Source organism: Ylistrum balloti, unplaced genomic scaffold, assembly GCF_031769215.1.
Source record: "Ylistrum balloti isolate Yb309-2 unplaced genomic scaffold, AGI_CSIRO_Ybal_v1 Utg369758, whole genome shotgun sequence".
NCBI lineage: Eukaryota > Metazoa > Mollusca > Bivalvia > Pectinida > Pectinidae > Ylistrum > Ylistrum balloti.
This window is the reverse complement of record NW_026781958.1, coordinates 2096754-2120144: the sequence shown is the minus strand read 5'-3', so window position 1 is coordinate 2120144 and position 23391 is coordinate 2096754. Positions and strand designations below refer to the sequence as shown.

Below are 23391 nucleotides of genomic sequence, written 5' to 3'. Positions count from 1 at the left end.
GTTTCGAACCCACGACCCAGAGGTGGAGGGTTACTCCACTTGGCCACCGCGGCCCTCCGCAAATATTACTTTTGTCTTATAGATGTACGGAATTGTGGTAGAATTGAATTTTGTTTTCATAGTTTTACCCATCATAAAGTGAAGAAGTCCATATTTGAAACTGTAGTTATAATTTTACAACTACACATCATATTTTTATTGAGAAACACATTCAGAAATAATTTTAATTCTACAGTTAGATAAATATAATTGTCATCAACATGAAGCTCTCTATATACAGGAGTATAAGCCTTCTCTGCACATTATTGGGATTTACAAGTAACAGTTTGATCATTTTACTCCACGCAAACTAAAAATAACACACACACGTCTGTCAATAAATGGTTCAATAAAGTATGTGAAACCTACACGACAAACTCCACGTGGAGGTCAAGTAGTATTTCAGCAAATTCAGACGAATTCATACGTCGTTGTATCAAGCAAATTGGCATCATGTGCCGTTCCTGTGTTAAGTATAGACTTTCACAGACGGGACACAGGAAATTAAAATTAGAACAAGGTCAGTGTTATGAATAGGGTTAATGAAGACATGCAAATATTCTGTTCAATACAATACTGTGCAAACAAACCTTCAGGTTAAACTAGACACTGCAGCTTTGGTTGTTTGTAGGGCCTTCTTTTTTCTTATTTCATTTCTTTATTTTTTATTTCTATTATTTTTATTGATATTATGAAAAAAATAAGAACCCAAATAGTAACATAGGGACGAAGAATAAATATAAAACAAAAAAGGAGATCTTAACAGAACAGCTATCAAAGTATGTAATATCTCTGTAACTTAGGTGATTATAAACAGCACAAAGTCAAGGAATATGACTACGAAATGACAAGGTGTTGTGGAGTATATGTGAAAGAAACAAATTGTATATATGAACAAAATATAAAGAAAAGAGATTTTGTTTTGTATTCTGGACTGTATGTAACACATAGCTGCGTGTTTAATACAAAAGATATGTGTATTTGTCCATTGCCTTTTATAATGCTTTGTGTATAGATTTTATTGTTGGTTTTTACACGGCGTTATAAAACAGCCAAATAATAGTGAGATAAAAGATAACAATTCGATGTTTGTGACACTGTCTAATATGTTTGTGATACTGTCTAACATGTTTGTGATACTGTCTGACATGTTTGTGATACTGGCTAATATGTTTGTAATACTGTCTAACATGTTTGTGATACTATAGAACATGTTTGTGATACTGTCTAACATGTTTGTGATACTGTCTAACATGTTTGTGATACTGTCTAATATGTTTGTGATACTGTCTAACATGTTTGTGATACTGTCTAACATATGTTTGTGATACTGTCTGATATATTTGTGAAACTGTCTGACATGTTTGTGATAGTGTCTACCATGTTTGTGATACTGTCTAACATGTTTGTGATACTATAGAACATGTTTGTGATACTGTCTGACATGTTTGTGATACTGTCTAACATGTTTGTGATACTGTCTAACATGTTTGTGATACTGTCTAACATGTTTGTGATACTGTCTAACATGTTTGTGATACTGTCTAACATGTTTGTGATACTGTCTAACATGTTTGTGATACTGTCTACCATGTTTGTGATACTGTCTAACATGTTTGTAATACTGTCTGACATGTTTGTGATACTGGCTAATATGTTTGTGATACTGTCTAACATGTTTGTGATACTGTCTAACATGTTTGTAATACTGTCTAACATGTTTGTAATACTGTCTAACATGTTTGTAATACTGTCTAACATGTTTATAATACTGTCTAACATGTTTGTGATACTGTCTAACATGTTTTTGATACTGTCTACTGTCTGACATGTTTGTGAAACTGTAGAACATGTTTGTAATACTGTCTAATATGTTTGTGATTCTGTCTGACATATTTGTGATACTGTCTAACTTGTTTGTAGTACTGTCTATCATGTTTGTGATACTGTCTAACATGTTTATAATACTGTCTAACATGTTTGTGATACTGTCTAACATGTTTATGATACTGTCTAACATGTTTGTGATACTGTCTAACATGTTTGTGATACTGTCTACTGTCTGACATGTTTGTGATACTGTCTAACATGTTTGTGATACTGTCTACCATGTTTATGATACTGTCTACTGTCTACCATGTTTGTAATACTGGCTAACATGTTTATGATGCTGTCGAACAAGTTTGTGATACTGTCTGACATGTTTATGATACTGTCTAACATGTTTGTGATACTGTCTTACATGTTTGTGATACTGTCTAACATGTTTGTGATACTGTCTAACATGTTTGTGATACTGTCTAACATGTTTGTGATACTGTCTAACATGTTTGTGATACTGTCTAACATGTTTGTGATACTGTCTAACATGTTTGTGATACTGTCTAACATGTTTGTGATACTGTCTACCATGTTTATGATACTGTCTAACATGTTTGTGATACTGTCTAACATGTTTGTGATACTGTCTAACATGTGTGTGATACTGTCTAACATGTTTGTGATACTGTCTACCATGTTTGTGATGCTGTCTAACATGTTTGTGATACTGTCTAACATGTTTGTGATACTGTCTAACATGTTTGTGATACTGTCTAACATGTTTGTGATACTGTCTAACATGTTTGTGATACTGTCTAACATGTTTGTGATACTGTCTAACATGTTTGTGAAACTGTAGAACATGTTTGTAATACTGTCTAACATGTTTGTAATACTGTCTAACATGTTTGTGATACTGTCTAACATGTTTGTGATACTGTCTAACATGTTTGTGATACTGTCTACCATGTTTGTAGTACTGTCTAACATGTTTGTGATACTGTCTAACATGTTTGTAATACTGTCTAACATGTTTGTAATACTGTCTAACATGTTTGTGATACTGTCTACTGTCTGACATGTTTGTGATACTGTCTAACATGTTTGTGATACTGTCTACCATGTTTATGACACTGTCTAACATGTTTGTGATACTGTCTAACATGTTTGTGATACTGTCTAACATGTGTGTGATACTGTCTACCATGTTTGTGATGCTGTCTAACATGTTTGTGATACTGTCTACCATGTTTGTGATACTGTCTGACATGTGTGTGATACTGTCTGACATGTTTGTGATTCTGTCTATCATGTTTGTGATACTGTCTGACATGTTTGGGATACTGTCTGGCATGTTTATGATACTGTCTAACATGTTTGTGATACTGTCTGACATGTTTGTGATACTGTCTGTTTGTGATACTGTCTACATGTTTGTGATACTGCCTGGCATGTTTGTGATACTGTCTAACATGTTTGTGATACTGTCTGACATGATTAGTGATACTGCCTAACATGTTTGTGATACTGTCTCATATGTTTGTGATACTGTCTAACACGTTTGTGATACTGTCTAATATGTTTGTGATACTGTCTAACATGTTTGTGATACTGTCTAACATGTTTATGATGCTGTCTACCATGTTTGTGATGCTGTCTAATATGTTTGTGATACTGTCTAACATGTTTGTGATACTGTCTACTGTCTAACATGTTTGTGATACTGTCTTACATGTTTGTAATACTGTCTAACATGTTTGTAATACTGTCTAACATGTTTGTGATACTGTCTAACATGTGTGTGATACTGTCTAACATGTTTGTGATACTGTCTACCATGTTTGTGATGCTGTCTAACATGTTTGTGATACTGTCTACCATGTTTGTGATACTGTCTGACATGTGTGTGATACTGTCTAACATGTTTGTGATACTGTCTAACATGTTTGTGATACTGTCTAACATGTTTGTGAAACTGTCTAACATGTTTGTGATACTGTCTAACATGTTTGTGATACTGTCTAACATGTTTATGATACTGTCTAACATGTTTGTTATACTGTCTAACATGATTGTGATACTGTCTAACATGTTTGTGATACTGTCTAACATGTTTGTGATACTGTCTGACATGTTTATGATACTGTCTAACATGTTTGAGATACATTTTTCTGATACTGTCTAACATGTTTGTTATACTGTCTAACATGATTGTGATACTGTCTAACATGTTTGTGATACTGTCTAACATGTTTGTGATACTGTCTACTGTCTGACATGTTTGTGATACTGTCTAACATGTTTGTGATACTGTCTACCATGTTTGTAGTACTGTCTGACATGTTTGTGATACTGTCTAACATGTTTGTGATACTGTCTAACATGTTTGTGATACTGTCTACCATGTTTGTGATGCTGTCTAACATGTTTGTGATACTGTCTACCATGTTTGTGATGCTGTCTAACATGTTTGTGATACTGTCTAACATATTTGTGTCTACTGTCTGTTTGTGATACATGTTTGTGATACTGTCTAACATGTTTGTGATACTGTCTAACATGTTTGTGATACTGTCTAACATGTTTGTGATACTGTCTAACATGTTTGTGATACTGTCTAATATGTTTGTGATACTGTCTAATATGTTTGTGATTGTGTTACTGTCTAACATGTTTGTGATACTGTCTAACATGTTTGTGATACTGTCTAACATGTTTGTGATACTGTCTAACATGTTTGTGATACTGTCTGACATGTTTATGATACTGTCTAACATGTTTGTGATACTGTCTTACATGATTGTAATACTGTCTAACATGTTTGAGATACATTTTTCTGATACTGTCTACCATGTTTGTTATACTGTCTAACATGATTGTGATACTGTCTAACATGGTTGTGATACTGTCTAACATGTTTGTGATACTGTCTAACATGTTTGTGATACTGTCTAACATGTTTGTGATACTGTCTAACATGTTTGTGAAACTGTAGAACATGTTTGTGAAACTGTAGAACATGTTTGTGATACTGTCTAACATGTTTGTGATACTGTCTAACATGTTTGTGATACTGTCTAACATGTTTGTGATACTGTCTAACATGTTTGTGATACTGTCTAACATGTTTGTGATACTGTCTAACATGTTTGTGATACTGTCTACCATGTTTGTCTAACATGTTTGTGATACTGTCTGACATGTTTGTGATACTGTCTACCATGTTTGTGATACTGTCTACCATGTTTGTGATACTGTCTACCATGTTTGTGATACTGTCTACCATGTTTGTAGTACTGTCTACCATGTTTGTAGTACTGTCTACCATGTTTGTAGTACTGTCTACCATGTTTGTAGTACTGTCTGACATGTTTGTGATACTGTCTACCATGTTTGTGATACTGTCTACCATGTTTGTAGTACTGTCTGACATGTTTGTTGAAACTGTCTACATGTTAGTTTGTCTGTCAATCATATTGTGAACTGTCTACCATGTTTGTGATAGAAATATCTTGTAAAGGGAAATGTCAATGTTATGAAACGTCACTAACAATGTTTTTTTTATTTATGATTGAATATTGGCGATTTCCCAAAAGTTTGATCGACTAAGGTATAATAAAATCTCTGATGTAATTTCTCACTTAAGATGTCTATATTTCATCATTTCATTCTATGTTCCATTCTTCAAAAAAGTAAATAAATAAAAAAAAAAACATAAAAAAAAAAAAAAATAACACCGCGACAAAAGACGACGACGACGACAACTACAACAACGAAAACGACGACAATAACAGTAACAACGACGGCGACGACGAAGAAAAATACTAACACGTGAACAAAATCATAACCAAAACTCAAATTCGATAAAAAAAAATTAGGGTAAAAAGCGATCAAAATGCAAAAATGGCTTTCGTAAAAAATTAAGAAGATAAAACCAGATGTTCCGAAAAAGTCAGCGGCTTTTGCTTCATCGACGACACCAGCCACATAAGTCTTGGTCAATACCAGTCGGCAATGTCACGTTCCTAAGTGAAAGCACTGTAAACAACAATGAAATTAAAAGGTATACCAGCTAGCATCAAACACATCCATCTACATGTTATTTCAGGAAATAGAATATTTCCCCATGAGATCATTATGACGACCGTAAATGACTATCGCACAGAGTTTTTCATTATATACACTCAACCTTTTCATTTGTATGGCAGTGCTAAAGAGTCTAACCCCATTGATTATTACCACATGGCGATCATCGGATAGGTCGTGTTTCACACATTTGTGGTGGTACATAGGAACAGTGGGGAAGGTCGGTGTACGTGGAATTAAGTATAACAAAAAATAATTGTATCAATAGAGTCAAAGCTTATTGACGATTTGAAGAAAGTTTACATACCTTGCACGTATTCAAACAAACAGTAGTGTAAAATCGATGTGGAAAGAAAAGAGACTTTATTCGAATTATTCTTCAACGCTTTCAGAGTGATTCCATACAGGGGACGTGTGTAAGAAGGACGCAGGAGTAATCATGGTGAGTACACGTAAATCAGGCCTTTCGTTACGTAAAATATCTTTTTCAAGTCATGTTTCAAATCTAATATTTAAGAAAAGAACATTTATTTGATAGGTACGATGTGACGATGTATAGGGACTGCAGATCCAAACATATTACAAGGTTATGAAACAGTGTTTATTCGAAAATGACTGATGTTCAAGTAGATTTTTCATTTTAATTGCAATATGTAAATTCATGTCATTTTTATACAAACATCGCACCCAGCAGTTTATTATCAACTTTTTCTTTATAAATTCAAGTTTTATGCTCACTTTTTTATTTTCAATGGAGATTCTTGCCGATCCATTTCATTTCTCCTTGTGTGTAATAGTTATGAACTGCCGTTTTTTCTGTGATACTATTGTATGTTTATTATCTATTGTACACTTTTATGAATGTAGACAAACAAAGATAGTCTTATCGGTAAACAGCGTCAATATAAAAAGATATTTTCTATAAATTTGATAATTCTACAAGTTCACTGTAAACAGAAGGTCTGCCGGCATCAATCTATATTTTACTAATCGAGCTACAGAGCAATTTACATTTGACACTATATTGTTAGTGAGGTAAATATCGATTTAATATGAATTACACAACAGAAATATTCTATGTTCCGATGACAAGATCAAACACATTACACAACTTTTGAATATTTGTCTGGGGAGACTAATTTAATGTCGATTGTTGTTTTGACTGTTCCGTCCTTGATTTCTCGTAAGTGATGATATCGCAATACCTGCTGTTTTCCTTTGTGATGACTTCTGAGTTCATATTGTTTCCCTTAGTGATGACTTATCAATAAATATTGTTTCCTTAGTGATGACTTCTAAGTTCATATTGTTTCCTTAGTGAAGACCTCTCAGTTCATATTGTTTCCTTAGTGATGACTTCTCAGTTCATAGTGTTTCCTTAGTGATGACTCCACAGTTCATATTGTTTCCCTTAGTGATGACTGCTTAGTTCATATTGTTTCCCTTAGTGATGACCTCTCAGTTCATATTGTTTCCCTTAGTGATGACTGCTTAGTTCATATTGTTTCCTTAGTGATGACCTCTCAGTTCATATTGTTTCCCTTAGTGATGACTTCTCAGTTCATATTGTTTCCCTTAGTGATGACTGCTTAGTTCATATTGTTTCCTTAGTGATGACTCCACAGTTCATATTGTTTCCCTTAGTGATGACCTCTCAGTTCATATTGTTTCCCTTAGTGATGACTGCTTAGTTCATATTGTTTCCTTAGTGATGACTCCACAGTTCCTATTGTTGCCCTTAGTGAAGACTTCTCAGTTCATATTGTTTCTTTAGTGAAGACTTCTCAGTTTATGTTGTTTCCCTTACTGATGACTCTACAGTTCATGTTGTTTCCCTTAGTGATGACCTCTCAGTTCATATTGTTTCCTTAGTGATGACTCCACAGTTCCTATTGTTGCCCTTAGTGATGACTACTCAGTTCATATTGTATCCCTTAGTGATGACTCCTCAGTTCATATTGTTTCTCTCTCAGTTCATATTGTATCCCTTAGTGATGACTCCTCAGTTCATATTGTTTCTCTTATTGATGATTTCACAGTTCATATTGTATCCATTAGTGATGACTGCTTAGTTCATATTGTTTCCTTAGTGATGACTCCTCAGTTCATATTGTTTCTCTTATTGATGACTCCTCAGTTCATATTGTTTCCCTTAGTAAAGACTTCTCAGTTCATATTGTTTCCTTAGTGATGACTTCTCAGTTCATATTGTGTCCCTTAGTGAAGACTTCTCAGTTCATATTGTTGCCCTTAGTGATGACTCCATAGTTCCTATTGTTGCCCTTAGTGATGACTCCACAGTTCCTATTGTTGCCCTTAGTGATGACTGCTTAGTTCATATTGTATTCCTTAGTGATGACCTCTCAGTTCATATTGTTTCCTTAGTGATGACTCCACAGTTCCTATTGTTGCCCATAGTGATGACTGCTTAGTTCATATTGTATCCCTTCGTGATGACTCCTCAGTTCATGTTGTTTCCTTAGTGATGACTGCTCAGTTCATATTGTATCTCTTAGTGATGACCTCTCAGTTCATATTGTTTCCTTAGTGATGACTTCTCAGTTCATATTGTATCCCTTAGTGATAACTTCTCAGTTCATAATGTTTCCCTTAGTGATGACTTCTCAGTTCATATTGTTTCCTTAGTGATGACTGCTCAGTTCATATTGTATCCATTAGTGATAACTCCTCAATAATTTATCCCTTAGTGAAGACTTCTCAGTTCATATTGTTTCCTTAGTGATGACTTCTCAGTTCATATTGTTGCCCTTAATGATGACTCCACAGTTCCTATTGTTGCCCTTAGTGATGACTTCTCAGTTCATATTGTTTCCCTTAGTGATGGCGTTGGGTTGGTATATTTCCCGTTTATCATGCATACTCTCTTTCGAAGAGTCACGAAGGAATGAACAGAAAGTGGAGAGTAACAACTGAAGAAACCAGAGGACAAGATAGTAATGCGTTGTACCTAAAGCGAAAACCGTGGTAGTTGAAATATCAGAAATTGTCATCTGTCGAATAATAATCTTTGGTGCAAGTTAGTACAAGTCATTTAAGAGGGAAACATCAGGAGCGAGAAAAATTGATATCACTACTAAAAGTGGAACATTCGCTAAGTGAATTCTTTTTATTGTTAGTCAGTTATCGGTCTTGAGGGAGAGTGAATATGTAAGCTGCTGATACAGTAGAGTTGTATTCTTTGTATATCTGAAAAACATTACTGCCAAAAGATTGCTATTTACCAATAAAACACACGAGAACTGTGTTATTCTATAAAGACGAGAATATTTTCTCAGACCTGAATTAGCTAGATATGATAACGTGTTACTTTCTGTGACGTATAAGTATTTCCAAAGTGCTGCACTTCAAACTAAGATAAAGTTTATTGATGCTGTCATCCATTTGTTTTCAGACAGAGGCCCTTACGGAAGACCAAATTGCTGGTAAGTAGATTAAGATCATGCAGATTAATTTAATTTTACTGTACTCTTATTAACTTTTGTGGGTGTTTATTTTCCTTGAATTCTTGGATACTAAACGTCATCGAAAGGATAAACAGATGCAATTTATATGAAATTTAATACTTGTGAATTTTGTGAGAAACGTTTATCCACGAAATCTTGTGATAACGGAAATCTATATTTGTAGAAAACTACAAAACGTTCGTCCGCAAAAATATAGGTTTTTACAGTATTCCGAATTAAATTGTTGATATCCATGCTTAGTATATGTTGTTCCGGATTATTTCATTCTCCTTTCCTCCTTTTTTAACGCCCTGCTTGTTGTTGTTTCTAATTACGTTCCTAAGTCATAGTAATATTACCTGATGTTTCTACGATAATATCTTATCGGTATTCAGAATTCAAGGAAGCGTTCAGCCTGTTCGACAAAGATGGCGACGGTACCATAACAACCAAAGAGCTGGGGACAGTGATGAGGTCACTAGGTCAGAACCCGACAGAAGCCGAGTTACAAGACATGATTAACGAGGTGGACGCTGATGGTAACTACATGACATTTAACCTTTGCTAAACGTGCTGACACAAGTATACTTAATACCGTCTTGTCCGTACATGAATAGATATACTCTATATATAAGATCTCTTACTTGAATTAGGCCTTATTCGATATTGGTAGAATGAAATCAGAGGAATCACACTGGGTAAATGGTATATTACAGCCTGTAATATATTAGTGTATCGACTGAACAGAAAATCACAGATGGATTCCGATATTTAATGTCATAACAACGACGGAAAAAGATAACAATCGGATCGATTGATTGATTGATTGATTGATTGATTGATTGATTGGTTGATTGATTGATTGATTGGTTGGTTGGTTAGTTGGTTGGTTGGTTGGTTTGTTGGTTGGTTGGTTGGTTGGTTGGTTGGTTGGTTGATTGATTTGATTGATTGATTGATTGATGTTGAGTAATATTGATTGATTGATTGATTGATTGATTGATTGATTGATTGTCATCAATACATTCATTGTATTGATTGAACATTGGTAGACCTTGTACTATATATATGACGTTAATGAGGAACAAAAACACAGTACATTTGTACTGCTGTGTTAGTACTAGAAATGCCACAATGAGTCACAGAACATGATGGTCAATATTAATCATAATAAATAGATAGACACTATATTATGATGACAATAAAATTCAATACTGAAAAAGTAGCTTGTAATTCATTTGCGATGTAAATTTAAGAGTTATGTCACAATACCCTGTCGGTTCACACAATACATTGTCGGTTAACACAGTACAATGTCGGTAAACACAATACACTGTCGGTTAACACAGTACAATGTCGCTAAACACAATACATTGTCGGTTAACACAGTACAATGTCGGTAAACACAATACACTGTCGTTAAACACAATACACTGTCGGTTAGCACAGTAAACTGTCGGTTAACACAGGAAACTATCGTTAAACATAGTACAATGTCGGTTAACACAGTACACTGTCGCTAAACACAATACACTGTCGGTTAACACAGTAAACTATCGGTAAACACAGTACACTGTCGTTAAACACAGTACAATGTCGCTAAACACAAGAAAATTGTCGTTAAACACAGGAAACTCTCGGTAAACACAATACCCTGTCGGTTAACACAGTACACTGTCGGTTAACACAGTATACTGTCGGTAAACACAGTACAATGTCGGTAAACACAATACACTGTCGGTAAACACAATACACTGTCGGTAAACACAGGAAACTGTCGTTAAACACAGGAAACTGTCGGTAAACACAGTACAATGTCAGTTAACACGGTAAACCTTCGGTGAAATGTTACAAATACACACAACACAAAACGATACAAAATAACAGAAGACCTGATTTACTAAAAGATCTCGTTTGTCTTAATCGTAAACAGGTTTTATTGCCAATGCGTCCTTTGGAAATAGATGAAGGATATCTCTTGAATTAGAAACCTACATTTACAATAGAGTCTCGATCCACCATTGACCATGATCGGCTAAGGAGACCTTCCAATAACCTCGTTCATTCTAGCGGTGTGGCAAGGTTTTTATATACTCTCCAGACCCTTCTAGTACTCAGTTTGATATCATCCTCTTCAAAAAATCGAAGATCCATTTGATTTTATCTTCCTTGGTGAATGCAGTCTGGTTTTAGATTTATTGTAACCTGGCTCAGACGGCCTTAGTTCTCTGCATTTGTACAATAATAGTTTGTGTCGGAATATGTAGGTATGCTGAATGACGTTCTAAAGAAACACAGATTAAAAAAAATAATAAAAAGTTTGGGTATGATTCTAACTATACTGTCAGAATAAACTGATAATTGCACAAAAGTATCACGTTTATTTTAGTTTGATAAAAACTAATAGTTATCATGCTGGTTTTATTTAACAGATCTCTGTGATATAATTTACATACAGTTTAAAGGAACACAGTAAACTACGTAGATCAATACCACAGTTGCAATAGACTTTGACGATATTGAAATCTAACGTTAATACAAAGAAAAAGATTTAGACACGAGAAACCATAAAAAAAATTGGGTCTCCGAGAAGCATTTCAACGTAGACCAAGAAGAAAATGAAACACCGCGTAGGAGAGAAAAATATTCATATGAAGCGATAAAAATGGAGGAGATGATGAAAGAAATTATAGGAAACACCACAACAATGACCGACAACCGAGAGGGGAATATCAACAGATAAGACATCATAAAAACTTATTAAAGAACCATTGGTATTAATAAAGACCATGACGACCATTCCATGTCATCATTCAAAAATAACCATAGACATTACAACATGATAAACGGTAATTGTTTTGAAAAGAGTCTACTTAATCGAAAAAAATCCAACATTTCGATGTAACAGGTCTTTAATACGCCCCCACCCCCATTCGCCTGTCAATCACTCTTTAACACAAATAACCAACATGTAAATTGTTTCTACAGTGTTCACATTGTGACCGCGGTAGCCGAGTGGTTAAAGCTTGTGACCGATAAATCAAAAAACGCTCACCATTCTGAAACACCTGGTCTTATTCTCCTTCTATTCTCCGTGAAAATCTTTTGTTCTTATTTTGCCAGTTTCACCGAATTTCTGTTTGAATTTGGATTCAGGAATTCTTCTGCTCCCCGAGAATGCTTTCGCCGCCTTGTCTTTGTCGTTTTTGTTGAGTTTGTATCAAATGTATACGCTTATTCAACATGATGCTACAAGATCCATTAAGTAATATTTCTGGTTTGTTGTTTTCACAGGTAATGGAGAGATTGATTTTCAGGAATTCTTGACAATGATGGCAAGAAAAATGACGAGCATGGACTCACAGGAAGAACTGAATGAGGCTTTCAAAGTATTCGATAGGGACGGAAATGGACTGATCAGTGCAGCAGAATTACGTCACGTGATGACAAATCTCGGCGAGAAGTTGACAGACGAAGAAGTGGACGAGATGATCCGAGAGGCTGATGTCGATGGAGATGGACACGTTAACTATGAAGGTAAATATAACTTTATGTTCGTATGGCTGTGATACTACTTAGTACGCCCTAGTGAATGCAGAAATTAGAGAATATGTTTTTTAATACATACTTACAAATATTTAGAATGCCTTTGAGTCTAATAAAATAAAAAAGAATTTGTTACATTTTCGCCAATGAAATATAGAGAAATATCCCATTGATAAAAGTGCTATTTTTCAGTAGTAAAACTTATGGGTTTAATATTTCTTGTATCTGTAACGAGTGCTGCGCATATTAAATATTAAACATACTTGTGAAATATAAATGCTATTGTTTAAGACACTATTAAACATATCCTCTATTTCTACAGAACAACGTTTTTTTATCGAACATACTGTCTCTTTTTTTTTCTTTTCTTTCAATGATCTTGTCGATTGTATCGGATTTCTTAATTAATCAAATGCCATGTTTCTTTCCAGAGTTTGTGAAGATGATGACGACAAAGTAGACAATAGTATAATTAAATGTCTAATCCGAAACATGGACGTAGATAAGTCAAACATTTTTTATTACGAAACGGAAGTAAGAGGTTATACTTCCGAAGACAGAAGACAACTATCTGTTGTTCCCCTCTACACGTAACAAATTTTTCTATCAGTCTGTCAGTTTTGCTGAAACTCGGACACTCATTGTAGAGGTTACATTGCATGCAAGAAATAATTATGTGAAACATGTTAATTAATCAAATATTTGGTATACTATTCAAGGTAATACATGTGTAATTGTTGTTCGTGGTAACTTTTAAAACAATCTCGCTATCATAGATATATTTGGAGCGATGCTTAAAATCACCCCTAATTACAAATGTTGTATCCTGGTGTTTAATCATAAAAGTACCGAGGACGTGAAAAACACGGGTATTTAATCTGCGTGTTTGTATTATCCACTAATCCAAATCATATTTGTCAGCAGAAAATGTTCGTGACAATATCTGCAACAGACTCTGAGTTTTGCCACTACTAAATCTAACGGAGTAGCCTCCCTTGACACATAATTACATTCTATTGGAAATTTAATTTTTGTGTGTTATATTAATAAATTGTTTGTGATAATATTGGATGGCATGTTTTCATTTCATTTCATTTAACAAAAAATAATTTTTAAAAAAAACTGAGTAAATATTCATCGTCACAGAAGTTTATGAGAAAGTGTTTAATTCTTTAATTTTAATAATTTTGTGAAATAATTAAAACATGAGCTGTTTAAATTGTTTAAAACCATAACCGATTCTTCCGCTACATTTACTGAAAACTGGAAAAGAAACCCTGATCCAATTTTTGAATAGCTGTGTCCTGATAGATTGGTAGATTGTGATGTAATGAACTCTAATGACAGACTCGATCACAGGACAATACATTCAACAATGATTGATGGACCGAAATTATAATGAAGTATCCTTTTGTATTCAAAACCATGACAAAGTGGCAAACTGAACATGAGACTTATGTCTGGAAGCATTAAAATAATAGATCACTTATCTTGTTTAAATGGTATCTTAGTAAGTATTTATCAAAAATGTCAGTCATAGTATCAACATGATTAAGGCATCCGATTTCATCAAGAATTGGCTTCTTTTGAAACAGTGTACATTAGGATGTTTACCTCCCGCGCTGACTTACGTAAGGACTCTAATCCGTTGGCGATTTAAACCAACATACATATAAACCCGTTTTAGCGATATATGTCTGGGTTTGTCCCATTAGTGTTCACGTGATGTCATATCGTCCGTAGATAACAATGCCACTTTAGTACAGGATGAACTCATCAGGTGCTTTTAAACTGCCCTATCTCTTTGTCGGAAAAGGTTAGAATCACCTTGTCAGATAAATAGTTTAAACATTTATGTCATCAGTGGTTAATAAAATCGTTCTTTCGTGTTGGCGATTTGTCTGGGTCTGTGCTTGTACCTGTTATAGACGCCTGCTCCTAACTCCTTGATATTTTGCCAGAATAACTGGACGTTACGTAAACGCATGCTTATTGTTATTGTATTTTTCGATAAAATTCAATTATTCCTTGGCTTTTTTGTTTCAAAGAAGAAGATAATAGAATAAGTCAATGGTAATTTCTAAGAAGGATTAGAGTTTGTAGAGAGACCAATGAAGATAATCTAGCGTTTAAAATGGTGATGTCTCTTCACAACGTGCAAAGTGTGTAATAAGCCTTGTATCTTCATCTTCAACTCAGAGGATAAATAGAATTCAACGACTAAGATCATTTCCTCGAGGAGTCAACACAGATCTCTTGCCATTTTAACGACTTAGTTAAACACCGATTTTATTAAGGATGGCGATGGTGAGTATAGATAAATACTCTGAATAAGTAATTAGTCTTTTTTATAAATAGATTAATTCTCGTCTTGATTTGGGGTATTTCCTGAACACAGAATTAACACAATTTTTTTAAATAAACATTGACTTCATGTTAAAAATAATAAGATAAATATTCATAGTCTGTTCATATAATTTATTTACATTTTATTTGATGAAATATTGATATAATATATATGAATAATACTAAATTGTAATATGAACGTTTCAACTTGCAGCAAATGCTGATGGATAAATATGATATGACGTTGGTGCAGATAAAAGGTATGTTGGATATGATAATTACAACCTTTAATAGTGTTTTACAACTTATAGCGTTATTTATACCAATAGCAAAAGCATTTCAGTACCTAGTTCTAAAGAATATGTCAAGGAATTGGAGTTATTGTTTTATAAAAGACAAACAAAACAAAACAAGAACATAGCAACTTTGAATCAGATTCAGTGGAGCCAAATAACGAAAAAGACTGCATTTTACAGCTGTTTTGTCCTTCTAGCACTCTTCAGTGATGATAAGGGCCTATCTTTGTAACTCTGTGAGGCGACTTCGGAAAATCCAAACTAATAGAAACAAGATGGGGAGGTGCACTATCCTAATAATTCAGTTAATCATTTTCATTGAGACATTTCTGATTGAAATAACAATATTGTCACTGTTTAAAAAGGAAAAGAGAAGAAAAATCATCAGAAAGGTTTGCAAGCCTGTTCTGGATTATCACAGTGTCAAATTCGCAAAGAAATATTACGTCCTGTACAATCTACTAATCGTAATCTACTAATAGCACAGCATGCATCCCTTCATATTGTTTTTAATATATACATACATACTGTGATCGCAAACAATTTTCTCATCGAGACGTTCCAGTGCAATCGTCGGCTATGATATGTCAAAACTATACCTATTGTGCTTTCAACATACGATATATTCTATAATTCAGATTTTTGTCGAACAGGGCGTTATCAGGGGCTTATGTCGTTGACTATTATGAAAACTAACCCAAAACATGGAGCGCGTTGTTGAATTTGAAAAAGTCGGTATCAGAAAACACAAGGCATTGTATATAAAACAAATAAAGACGTATTATGCTAGCCATCTATTCCTACGCGAATGTTTGACGGCGCAATATTGTATATATTTTGTCTAATTACGCAACACGAAAATTGATCCAAATGTACTGAAGTTGAGTTCATGACATGTTTTTTATCGGTACTTACAGAAATGCGTGACGTTTTTAAGATATTTGACCAAGATGGAGATGGTGTTATCACCGAGCAGGAACTAGGAATAGTCCTAAACTCATTAGGGGAGAGTCTGTCGGACAGTGACCTTCACGATATGATGTTAGAGGTCGATGAAGACGGTATGTATATTCCTCCCTACTTATTAATACACGTCATTTAACAAAGGCATGCTTCTGTTTGTGAGTTCATCTTATGAGACGTTTTATGTAAACATTTTGAGACCGGCACTGTCTTCCTTATATCAACCTTCTCCATTGCCTTTTCGTGTTCATTCCACAGCTCACTAGAAACTTATTTTTTTAGATAAATGTAATTGAGAATATATTTTAATCATTCAATGTTATTGTCGCGAGCACAGAACCACCAAACTTGTAGTAAAAAGTTGAAGTTGGTTTAAGAACAACGTATAGCGAAAATTCGTATCTGGCACAATATTCAACAGATCAACATCTGCTGATAATGGCGAGATATATTAGTAAACATTTAAACAAAAATTTGAACAACTTTATTTGAACTCTGATATTTCATATATAACTTACACAGGAAATGGAGAAATAGATTTCCCGGAGTTTCTTTCCATGATGTCACGGAGGATGAAAGATCGGGGATCCAAGGAGGATCTCCAAGAAGCATTCCGGGTATTTGATCTGGACGGAGACGGCTTCATCACAGCTGATGAACTACGTCACGCCATGACAAGCATGGGTGAAAAGTTGACAGACGAAGAGGTCGAAGAGATGATAATAGATGCGGACGCTGACGGGGACGGCCGAATAAACTACATCGGTAAGATAAGCAAAGCTATGTCTGATGTTTTCTAATGTAATTGAGAACTCATTTTCATAAGACTTTTTCCAAACGTAAATATTTTGAAGTGCATTACATTGTATATTATTTTCTATAAACATTTATATATAGATAGCGACACTTCATGCCATAAATTAGCAGCTGTTTCCAGATATATCTGACATGCATATCTCTTAAGGTATGTTGAAACTCTATTGATACTCCACGGTAAACGTAGATATTCAATTTGCACTGATTTGTTCAGTATGAAGCATATCCGACAAAATTCTAGGTAGTAGTTGATTATACATATTTCAAAATTCACAGCTGACCCATATTATGTTTGAAGTCATATCTATTTCATCAGGCCAAATAGGCATCATAACAAACGTACATCGTTAGTTTGTATTCGTTTCTACTCTGATTTACATTTGATAACTTAAAGGCATGCTTTCCCTTGCGGTGGCTCTGTTAAATTGCGTCCTGTTGAGGTGACGATATGGAATATCTCATCTCTTGTAGGATAGCGTTCTGACATATTTTATCGTTGGGAAATAATGTTGAAGTAGAATTCATCCTTAAGATTTGACGTTGCGATATTTTTTTTTCTGCTACGATACATGATGTTATTTTGCTCTACCCACGCTATGTATTGACGCTTTGTCGTATTTTGTGCTTCGGAAACAGATTTTTGCTTATCATTTTTCTGATGTGTTGACCAAAGTTCTTGTTTTGTTGATTTGGTGGTTTGTCTTTGCGTTTAGTAACATTTTTGAACAATCTTTAGTTAAATGATCCTGGGTGTTCTGTGTGGAAGTGACATAACTTACACTTGTAAAGACTTGGCGGGTGTCTTCAATGAAGTAAAGGACGCTTATTCTACCGAAACATCCAGTCCTATTTTCCCGGTACCTTTTCATGGATCTATTCGTAAAACTTTTGTTTACATGTCCGGACTTTCTTTGTTGGTATTGTCTTCTTGCCTTTCCTAAAACAGCAATCATCAGTATTCCATAGAGGTATCAATTTGAATCAGCTGTGTTAAAACATACATGTGATAAATGTGTTCGATGATAATAAAACTTTTAAGCAAAAGTAAGCATCAAGTGGTTACATAGTTGTATCATTATATCTGGTTTCAGAATTCGTTGAAATGCTAGCTGCTGAAAAGGTTCCCTCGCCAGTACCACCAGAAACTATTTCAAAGGAGCTCAGCACTGTTCCGGAATGACGTATGCAACATAATGCCAGCTTTATGTGAAGTATTATAATCGTCAAGGAAATGTGACGTCGCAGACATATTAATCATGATTCTTCAAAATACACTTCTATGAATGCTTTATGGATTATCTTCAGATCGACTGCCGCCAAAAACGTTTAATTAACCCTTCAATTGTTGGAAATTTTTTGTGACACTTCCAGTCGTTATGCTTTGCAAATAGATTAGTTTACTCTCGGAATGAAAAATTGGGAAGATTTTTTTTCTAAAACAAACTCATCATCAAAATCCAATTGATTCCCAAGCCAGAGGTTCATTTAGATCACTGATGATTTATGTAAATGTTTATTTGTTAGGCTGCAAGCATATCCATTACTTTGGTAAAAATGTTTTACTACCAATAATAAAGGATGAAAGTTAATAATATTTTTTGTAGTAATTCAGTAACAAGATTTAAGTTCAGCAGTGTATTGTATGTTATTCAAAAGGAAGTTGTGTGTCAGCTGAAATTTTGATGTCGAATTAAAAACGGATAAAAAAGGGATTAATAAATTATTATTATATCGAGTTTTTTAAAATTCTAACAGCCCCTCTGTGTGTCCATATCATGCACATGGACAGAAATCATTACTTTGTTGTCAGTAGCTTCAGGAATTGCTAACATTTGTTTATATTGTAAATCTAACAAATATAACTTACTTTTTCTTCTCGTCAAATATTATGACTTATATCGTATCCTGACAACCTAACAATTTGTATTTCTTTAGTGTGTTAGAATGTCGATATTTGATTCGGTTTGCTTGGTTGTCTTGATGTTTCAATTGATATTTCGTAATAAATAATATCTGAATAACACTGGTTTCGGTTCAAATGAAGTATCGAGAGTCAAAGTTGTTTTTATGTATGACGTGGTTTTTACAAAAAACAAAAGACCCGAAGAGATCCGAAGAAATCCGAAGAGCTAATATAATGGCGATGGCATTAAATAAACAGAATCCTAACGTAAACAATTAAAAAGAAACAGAATTGTGTTAAATAGTCCAAAGTACAATAGGAAGACATTTTAATTTCTTTTCTTTCCTTATTGTTTTATTCTTTTTATTTATTTGTTGTTTTTTTTTTTACAAAAGACATATCTTTGAAATGAAATCATTTTCAAGACGATACGTTAGCCAATTAAAAGGGAGAAGGCAATTATTTGAAATACATTCCAACTTTAATTTCTTTATCACTAATATAAGAGGAGATAATTACTTGGAATACCTTTAATCATTCAGTTCGATAGATACGTTTACCTCGTTAAGGTTTTACAAAGGATATTGGATTACTAGCTTGTTATTTACTAGCATATACCAATACAAAGTTTAAATAATTTGGGATTAAAATCCAATTATCTTATTTACACGGAAACTTTTCCCAACAATAGAAACATGTCCCCAGAGAAAACCGGCTTTTCTGCATTCCTGGACAAGTTTGATTGAGCTTTTATAAGTTATATTCAGTGTTAATCATGAAACGTCAAAAATGTTCTTGGAAGCGAAGGTAGTAGTATAAAATTGATACAGAAAACTGTTCCAAAAATAAAAAAAATGATAGAAAGCAATAAGTTTTTAGAGAAAATGGCTGAAGTATATAGCTGATAGATCCTACTTCCAATGATTAGTGCCTGGAATTCCTAGCACTTCAATTTATTTTAACTGATCTTTTTTGATAAGATCGAGAATATACATGTAAGAAAAGATTAGCTCTGTATGATCTACTATAAACATCTAGCAATTAAAATTATTGTTAGCTACAATAGTCTTTGTAAAATAAGATATGAGAACGATAGAATAAACTATTTCCTTTTATAAATGTGTTTCAATACACTGAATTCTTCTATTTGATTGGTTTAATATTTTCTTTCTTGTCCGATAACATGAAAAATCATTTTTAAAAAACCTAAACTAATTGTCTGTATTGAATGATATATGTACATGGGTTTATACTGACAGGTCAACGTGAACGAAAAATAACGAGTTTACCATGGACAAGAGCTTATGTAAAATGTCTAAATTTATAAAACTAACTAACTTCGTTTATTCTTATTTTCGATTACGTCGACCCATGATACAAACCATACATTTGGTAAAAGTCCAAGCGAGGATATGTCTGGAGAAATGACATTTCAAATACGTCATTTCGTTACAGACCTAAGTGGCAATTACATGCAGGTGGGTTCCCGGATCGTGACAAAACTGCCTGTTACTTACCAAAAGTATACAATTGTTTTGATTTAGTCTATGTCAAGACACGTCTATGTAAGTGACGTTATAAAATATCACTACAACTGATTCCATTCGAGGCTTTTGGAATTGTAAATTGATAGAGTCATTTAACAGAATGCTACAATTTGGATAAAGTTCACTGCCTAAAGCCCTGTATGGTAATTTTATTCTTGGCGTTTATAAACATTTAGAAGTTATTTAAATCACCTTTTATGTAACGCTACTCGAATTCTGTAAATAAACTACACTTGACAAACGGAACATAATAATCCGATCCATTAAAGTTCTATTTGTTTGGTACGACTTTGGTGAGCAGTTGATTTTAGTGTTTGTGTGTATAAAGAACAGGCAAATATACAGTTCCTGACGAATTCTATATACTGATCTCACTCTGGCTCCACGTGTCAAACACATTGATAAAAGGTATGACACAACAGGACGCTGCAAGAATGGTAAGTCTCTTGTATTTTTTTCTATTTTTTTACATATATGCTGAAAAACTGACGATCCTTTTTTTGCGACGGATATGGTTTTACTACTGACATCTTGTAGATAGGATCATTCAGTGTGAATATTTGTACCGGTGTGTATGGCTTCGTTTTGAAAATAATATTTTGAGTTGAGCCCCATGATATTATTAAATTAAATAGTTATTAAATATTATTAAATAGCACTCACGAAACATGACAACTGATTTACTTAGTATTATTATCTTTCAAGACAACTGAGAAGCCTGACATGACTTTTTCTATAAACAATTGCTATGTAAGAAAACTGAGAGAACCCATGGTCTGTATAAACAACGAATATACATGACGACACTATGCTCCCTGTAAACTTGACACTAATGTTTGTAAATAGTATGTTGGTGAATATTGACACCTTAATAATGATAAAGTCTCAATCCCAAAATTATTTATAAATACATTTTTTTTATAAATGTGTATTTATAATCGATAACAACATGCATTGTGTCACTGTGTTGGACATTCTCTGTACACTATTTTGTTTTTGTTCCGTATTTTACAAGTCAAGAAAACACTAATACATCAATTCAGTGGGATGGCAGGTCGGCTCAAATATACTTACAACTCATTAGCATTAAAATGAATCAATTATGCAATATATTACATGAAATTAACGAAAGCGGGTTGGGACATTAACAGCTGGTAGACCAAACGACACTAGAATGATATACTATATTTTGTATTTAACAAGTTGTATTTGTTGTCGACAACTTTGGTATATCATTTAACAGTGTACGTGTTTCACTATAGAAAACAAATCAGTTTTCATTGGTATCTTGTTTGTGCGAACTTCAATGATTGTACAAAAGACACATAAATGAATAACATCTTTTAATACAGAGATAGGTATAGTAAAGCGAAATAATGAAGTAAATTGCATCGTGCAGCTGTATCGTCCTTCTAGGACTTGTTAGGGATGCTAACGGCCTAAATGTTGCGGTCTAGGAGGAGACAGAGGAAAATCTAATATGATCGAAATAAAGGTCAAACTTTAGACGAGGAGGCGGATAAATTTCAATATTGATATTTTTTACCACTTAGACTACGTGGATATTGAATGATGATCTAATTAATTATACATATGCCTGCATGCTTAGTTCCCTAAGAAAATACTCACAGACACGCATTGGTATTGATTTAATTAGTTTTAATTTTCGTCATCGAAAAAAAAATAATAATGAGAAAAGTCTCGCTCTGCCTGAATATACTTTTCCCAACTTGATGATATTTTTCAAGATTTATTCAAGATGGCTAGGCCATTATTCATAGTTCCAGAATCAATGCTACGTGTTTGTTGAATAGGTTTAAATTAAGGTACGTTACACGAGATCTTTTATTTACATTGGCCATTGATTCAATAATGACATGAAGTTCAAATAAGGCCAGGATGGATTTCTCGGCTGTTTACAATAGTCAAATTCAAATTTATATCGGGTCTGTAATTTAAAAGGTGTGTATTTCGAATGTTAAATAACGTTGTCTTTTGGACAAACCGTTGTTGACAATGAAATGCCGGTTTAACAGTACATAGGTAAAAATTCGTTGAATGACAGGTCATTACCTCTGTGCTCGTCTACTACATAAAATTAAAAGGAAACTACATCTAGATATATCAGTTGTTAGGGGTTCATTAAAACCTTTAAACACCACCGATAGTTAATCCACTTGAACTTTGAAGTTGTTATTCGAGTAGAAGTGTGTGATTGATAACGACGAAAGAAGTACTTACAAAAATGTTCCCACTAAAACGTAGAATTGTAAAAAGGGTTACAAGAACCCTTACCAATTACCGTGATAGGAAAAACATGTCTCTTTTTCATCTTCCGAAACACTTCGTCTTATTCTCATATTTTCACGTTTTTATTATATATAAATCTTTCTTTCGTTCACACTCTCCACTAGTTTCACAAGATTTTCTTGACGTGGAGGTGTTTATTTGTTGTTTGTGAATACTATTAACAGTTGTTGGGTAGTTCAAAGCATTTTAGATTTCCATCGTTGGAGAATGAGCAATCTTAATATCGACGTCTGTTGTGACGATGACATCTTGAT

At 33.9% G+C, this 23391-nt stretch overlaps 1 protein-coding gene across 1 annotated transcript in view; it reads left to right on the top strand.

Annotated features, from left to right (window-relative positions):
* The window catches only part of LOC132543579 (uncharacterized), a 75690-nt gene that overhangs the window by 30743 nt on the left and 21556 nt on the right, over positions 1–23391 (top strand). The window contains exons 6-10 of the mRNA XM_060207094.1: positions 9818–9949; positions 12705–12967; positions 15517–15562; positions 16480–16659; positions 17084–17326. Coding sequence (XP_060063077.1) covers positions 9818–9949; positions 12705–12967; positions 15517–15562; positions 16480–16659; positions 17084–17326 — 864 coding nt within the window. The remainder of the gene's footprint in view (positions 1–9817; positions 9950–12704; positions 12968–15516; positions 15563–16479; positions 16660–17083; positions 17327–23391) is intronic.